The sequence below is a fragment of the Vulpes lagopus genome, chromosome 15, assembly GCF_018345385.1.
Source record: "Vulpes lagopus strain Blue_001 chromosome 15, ASM1834538v1, whole genome shotgun sequence".
Classification (NCBI taxonomy): domain Eukaryota; kingdom Metazoa; phylum Chordata; class Mammalia; order Carnivora; family Canidae; genus Vulpes; species Vulpes lagopus.
The window spans coordinates 5,629,592-5,635,852 of record NC_054838.1 but is presented as its reverse complement, the minus strand read 5'-3'; the positions used below and the strand labels follow the sequence as shown (position 1 = coordinate 5,635,852).

General features: G+C 46.5%; 1 protein-coding gene across 1 annotated transcript; it reads right to left on the bottom strand.

Annotated features, from left to right (window-relative positions):
• Positions 1-2,720: 2,720 nt before the first annotated feature.
• On the bottom strand, positions 2,721-5,617 carry FANCF (FA complementation group F). Its single transcript, XM_041730799.1, has one exon. It carries the CDS (start codon positions 5,597-5,599, stop codon positions 4,592-4,594), a length of 1,008 nt encoding a protein of 335 aa, XP_041586733.1. The 5' UTR covers positions 5,600-5,617; the 3' UTR covers positions 2,721-4,591.
• Positions 5,618-6,261: the final 644 nt, after the last annotated feature.

Sequence of the window (6,261 nt, the reverse complement as noted above, 5' to 3'; positions counted from 1 at the left end):
CCACCATGACAATTAGCACCTGATAAATGATGCTACTGCCACACTTCTAAGATAGTGATTGATCATTTCCAATTAATTCCTAAGAGAAATCAATGCTTCCTTCCTAGAGCATTTATGTTAACTAATTTATGTTAATACAAATATTCTATATCCACAATTATCTAGGGAAGATGGGCCATTCTGTTCATAACGGGCTACTACTTTAGGGCATCAGTATACTGTTTCAGAGCTCCAAAAATGTGTAAAAGAGTTATAAAATCCAAGTGAAATTGAGCAATTTAACCACAGCAACTGAATCTTGACATTAATGAAGGTTGATCCATATCAAATGCAACAAAGAAGTTTTAGATGATTATTTAGGGACGCCTGGGTGGCTCAGTGGTTGAGCGTCTGCCTTCAGCCCACCCGGAGTCCTGGGATCAAGTCCCACATCTGGCTCCTTGCAGGGAGGCTGCTTCTCCCTCTGCCTGTGTCTCTGCCTCTCTCTCTCTCTTTCATGAATAAATAAATAAAAATCTTTAAAAAAATAAAAGATTTTGCAGATTGTTGGGTTACAATTTGAAAATGCTACCACGTACTGAGTTCCCCACTCTTGTTTAGATTTGTCCTCCTTGTAGCCACTAGAAAAAATATTTGTGTTTCTTAGAGATGTGATGCAAAGGGTAACACTCTAATGAAATGTTCACTCCATTCCTATTCCTACCTTATTATGTGCTCCATTCTCATGCATTCATAAATAGTCATCAACTACTTAATATGCCAGTTTGTCTAACGTTATGGAGAGGACAAATAACTTGATACCATAAAACTATCCTTTAAAGTTGGCATCGAGTATTGAGAGCAGAAGTTAAGTGGTGTGGGTTAAAGGATAAAGGAAGACTTCCACTTCTGGCAAAGCCACAACTGTATTTTAGGTAGGACTCAACTGCTACAAACATTTAGATTCTCAACAAAACATACTTTTTTAATGCTTTGTTGGAATTTTAGGAAGTAAAGGAAATTTCCAAGTCACCTTTCTTACCCTTCCTCACCCTCCCCCCCTCCCCCAGCCCTCTGCCAAACATAGATCTCCAAAGGCAGAGAGATGTGAGTAGCATTCAAACATGGGGCTTCATCTTTAAGCCTATAGCAGTTGTTCCAGTCGCCTTCAACCATATGATTCAAAATAGCTCACTAGCATTGTACTGACATCCAGGTCTTTGGAAGGGAGAAGCAAGGCCTAAGAGCAAATTAATTTCATATTCTTAGAGTGTGTATCTTAAGCTGTATGTATCAATTCTGCTTATTATTTTTTTTGAGATATTATTATATATCAAAAAATATATATGTCAAAACATGAGACTTGCAGTGAAAGCAGAATTCAGAAGACAATTTAAATGTTATATAATAATACAAAAAGGAGCTACACATAGATTAAATGTTCTCACTTAAGAAGGAAAGGACAGAATAAAACAAAATAAGAGCAGAAGCCTTTGAAAAGGAAAAAAATGTATAAGGTATTAATTCATTGGTAAAAATTATGTAACATTTAACATCTGAAGAGACTAATAAAAAAAAGAGCATAAACAGGCTAAGTAAAAAAAAGAAACAGAACTTTTATATAGATACTTATGATGAAAAAACAAAGAAATATTAGTGATCAAAAAAAATAAACCACTTTGTTCCAATAAATTTGAAAACTTAGATGAAATGAACTTTGATAGATGTAACTTACTAAAACTGACTTAAGAAGAAATAGAAGTATGAACGGCTATTACAACCATTAACAAAATTTAAATTTTAGTTAAGTAATTAAAAAAAAAAACATTCAGCTCAGATTGTAGTAGAGAATAATTCTACAAAACTCTCAAGGAGGGACGCCTGGGTGGCTCTGCAACTGAGTGATCCTGGAGTTCCGGGATTAGGTCTCGAGTCAGGCCAGGATTAGGTCTTGAGTCTGGCTCCTTGCAGGGAGCCTGCTTCTTCCTCTGCCTGTGTCTCTGCCTCTGTGTCTCTCATAAATAAATAAATAAAATCTTTAAAAAAACAAACTCTCAAGGAATTGGTCATTCCAATTTTATGAAACTCTTCCATACAATAAGAAAAATAGAAACAGTCCGTAATTCAAATGTGGTATGGACAATATAATCTTAATTTCAAACAAAAGAATAAAAAATTACAGGCCAACCTCACTTAAGAATTAAGAATCAAAAATCTAAACAAAATATACATGGAATTAAGCAGAATATTAAAAAAATAATATATTTGACTAAGTTGAATATCCCAGAAATGCAGTAATTATCATTAGGAAGGTTAACATAATAAAGGTGGAAAAGACCTCAATATTCTCACCTCATTAAATGTATTCAACTGATATTTATTTAGGACTTAGTCTATACATTTTTTTTTTTTTTTAGAGTATTTGTGTATTTGTTCATGAGAGACCCAGAGAGAGAGGCAGACACAGGCAGAGGGAGAAGCAGGCTCCATGCAGGGAGCCCGATGTGGGACTTGATCCGGCGACTCCGGAATCACGCTCTGAGCCACCCAGACACCCCAGACTTTGTCTATAATTACTGCAGATTTTCCTTATTTTATTTCTAAAGGCTAAACATGAGAATGTTTGATAACTTTATGAAATCTAGAAATGCTAAGTACATTTGCTATAGCTATATAAATAGTGGAATGTGACCAAAAGATGGAAAGGAATACAACACAGACATTAAAATAGTGCCAAGGTGACAGAATATTCCTTTAATACTGTTAACATATTATTTATACAACAAAACATATTACTATATTAAACTCTCAACCTCATTTTAACCGCATCTTATTTTTAAATTCATTTTAATGGTCAAATATAAGTTTCATTCTTGGTCCTTGCTATATGGTCATGTATAGTTGCTTTTCACAAATTCTAATGGGTTAAATGTAGATCATAATTTACAGATATGTATTTATGTGTATCAATCTAAAGAAGAGAATATGCCCATTTATAACTTGACATCACTTTCATACACATTATCATTTTTATCTTTTAATTATGTTAAGTAGTAGAAAAGGTAGCATTTTTCCACTTAGCGGATGAATAAACTCTCATTCAGAGAGTGAAATAACCTAGTAAAAGTTACAGCAGGTGGTAATAACCCAAACTTAAAGAACATTGAAAAAATAGAGGGAACACACTGAGGAGGGGAGGTGGGTGGCAGTTTGGGGTAATTGGGTGATGGGCATTAAGGAGGGCAATTGATGGAAGGAGCACCCGGTTTATACACAAATAATGAACCACTAAATCCTACCCGTGAAACTAATAACACACATTAACTAAATTGAATTTCAATTAAAAATGTATATAGATACATATATCCCAATGTGCTAGGCCTTGTGTAGTTTGGAGTATACAATGATGATACAGACCTTACAACTGAATATTGGTTTCCAAATCAACAATCACCTAAAATCACCCAGATTTGTGGAGCAGTTTAAGTCAGAAAAGATCCAGGTGCATTGGCTTTACCACGTAAGAGCCATACAATGTTGGACAAATTGCTACCCTGATACTCAATCTGGAGTCTCAACTAATACGATCCAGAGCTCACAGCACACTGCCCTGCCTCAGAGACTCTGCTAGATGATCTGAGCCTCAGACTTTGTAAACTATAGGACACCATAGATATGACACCATACATGGACCTTATTCTCCAAAAGCCAAAACTAAGGCATTTTCCATTAGAATCAGAACATTGTAAGTAGCCAGCACACAGATCAAATATTCTAAATCGTCCCTACAGGGCAGCCATGAGAGGAAAAATGAGGAAACTCGGCTATTTTTAAACACTTCATTCAACAATTGAGGCAACTGTAGCACCAAGATTGTGATTTATTAACCCAGTCCGTGGCTGAAGCACCAAAATCTGAGTCTTCGATCCATGTGGGGCTTCTTTTACCATCAAACGCTGAATCCAAGGGTGTATGTTTGCCGTTTACTATACTTGAAGCAGTTTTTTCTCTCCCTCATTCTTAAGTCCGTGCTTTAAAATACCGTTTGGGAAAAATGAATAAATAAAAGTACCGTTTGGTTTAAAAACAAAAAACAAAAACAAAAAAATGTATACTCTTTGGTCTCTGGATTTCGGAGGGTAGTGATCTGCAGAAATAGGAAACAAACTGAGCATCCCGGGGCGGCTCAGCGGCTTGGGGCCTGCCTCGGGCGCAGGGCGTGGTGCTGGGGTCCTGGGATCGAGTCCCGCGTCGGGCTCCCTGCGTGGGGCCTGCTTCTCCCTCTGCAGGTGTCTCTCATACATAAATAAATAAAAATAAAATGCCTCCAAAAAAAGAACAAAAAATAATAAATAAGAAAGAAACTTACTGAACGACGCAACCTTAATACATGTGGAGGCTGTTTAACACAGGTTGGGCCAAAAAGGCCAAAAACCCCAGCTTTGAACTGCAAATAGGCCGCTTAGCTTTCCAAACGAAGGGCGGTTTCTGTTTCTTTTGAGCACACCTGTTCCAGGTGACAAGCAGCAGTACCGAGAGGAGGTGCTGGTGGGAAGACCTACACAGTAAGGCACGGCGGTAGCAAAAAACAAGGCAAAACAGGTGTTTACAGTCACTTTGGCAAGTGCGCGTGTTCGGGGCTGCGGGCCGGGCCGGGCCAGGCCACCCCCGGGGAGGCCGCAGCCCCCGGGCCCAGCGCCAGCAGCAGGTCGGTCCAGACGCTGAGGCCGCGCACTCGGAAGGCGCCGTCCCGCGCGCTCCAGGCCTCCAGCGCGGCCAGGGCGGCGTCCTTGAGCGGCGGCGGCGCCCGCGCGAGGCTCAGGAAGCGGCCGCGCAGCTCGGCCCAGGACACGTGCGCGGCGTCCTGCGCGGGCGCGGCGGCCTCCCAGCGGCCCGAGGGCAGGTCGTAGCGCAGTCGGCAGCCCCAGCGTGCGAGCTGGCGCAGGTAGGCGCGGCGCAGCGCCGGGTGGCGGGCGGCCAGCGCGGCCAGGCGCGCGGCGGGGAGGTCGCGGCACAGCGCGGCCAGGGCGTCGGCGCGGCCCAGCAGCCAGCGGAGCAGCCCGCCCGGCGCGGGGCCCGCGGGGTCCAGCAGCAGCGCGGCCGCCGCGGCGCGCAGGAAGGCGGCCCGCGGCGCGCGCGCCCACAGCCCGTCCAGGAGGCCGCCGGCCGGCCCGTCGCGCAGCCGCCGCAGCAGCAGCTCCGCCTGCGTGCGCAGCGCCGCGTCCTCGGCCGGGCCCCCGCGGAGCAGCAGGCGGACGGCGCCGCGGCGGCGGGCGAGGCGGGCGAGGCGGGCCTGCAGCGCGGCGGCGGGGGCGGGGGGCGCGGCGGGGCCCGGGAAGAGCAGGCGCAGCAGGCAGCGGTGCGCGGCGGCGCCGAGCGCGCGGTTCCCCAGCAGGCGCGCCGACAGCACCACGTCGCGGCCGCCCCAGGCCCCGAGGCGCGGCCCCGCCCGCCGCCGCCCCTCCAGAGCCGCGCGGAGCCGGCCGTGCGCGCGGCGCAGGTAGCGAGCCCACTGCACGGCCCTGCGCACGGCGGCGGGGCCCCAGGCGCTGACCGCCGCCGTGCGGGACACGGCCAGCACCTCCGAGAAGCGCTCCAGCTGCTGCAGCAGCGACTCCATGCGGCCGCGCGCGCTTCCGCTTCCGCGTCCGCCCGGGCACGCCGCGCCCCCGCGCGCCGATTGGGGCGCCCGCGGGAAGGCTCCGCCCCCCGTCCGGCGCCATTGGGCCCGCCCCCTGTCAATCGCACGGGGCTTCCATCCGGGCATCCTGGGCCCTTGAAGGCGGGAGCTGGGGGGAGCCCGCCGCACTTAAGGGGGCCGCCGCCCTTAAGGGGGCGGTCGGGGTCGGCGGACAATAAACCCGGGGCGCCGCAGGTGGGGGCGGAGCATCCCGGGGAGATGCTCGGGGTCCCCGGCGTCTGCGCGCTTCCTTCCAGTTGGGAAGCAACCCCCGGTGGAAATTTCCTGAGCTCTGCCTGAGCCGGTCTGCGGCGCGGGTAATGCCAGGCATGCTGCTCCACAGTGGACGAAATCCGTAGTTGATTCAGTTTAGTTTAAAAAAAAAAAAAAAAAAAAGTGCTGACCTCCCATTAATTAATTAATTAATTAACTAACTAACTGTCTTCGATTCCGGGCCTTCATGTTGATGGTTCGTTGTATTAGCACTGGAGGCCCAGGTTCCTTGAAAGAAACCAGGAAATTTCAACCATTGATGCTTCATTAAAAATCTTTAAAAAAGAGCTTAAATTTTCATTGCAATATTGCACCTTTTTTTTTTTTTT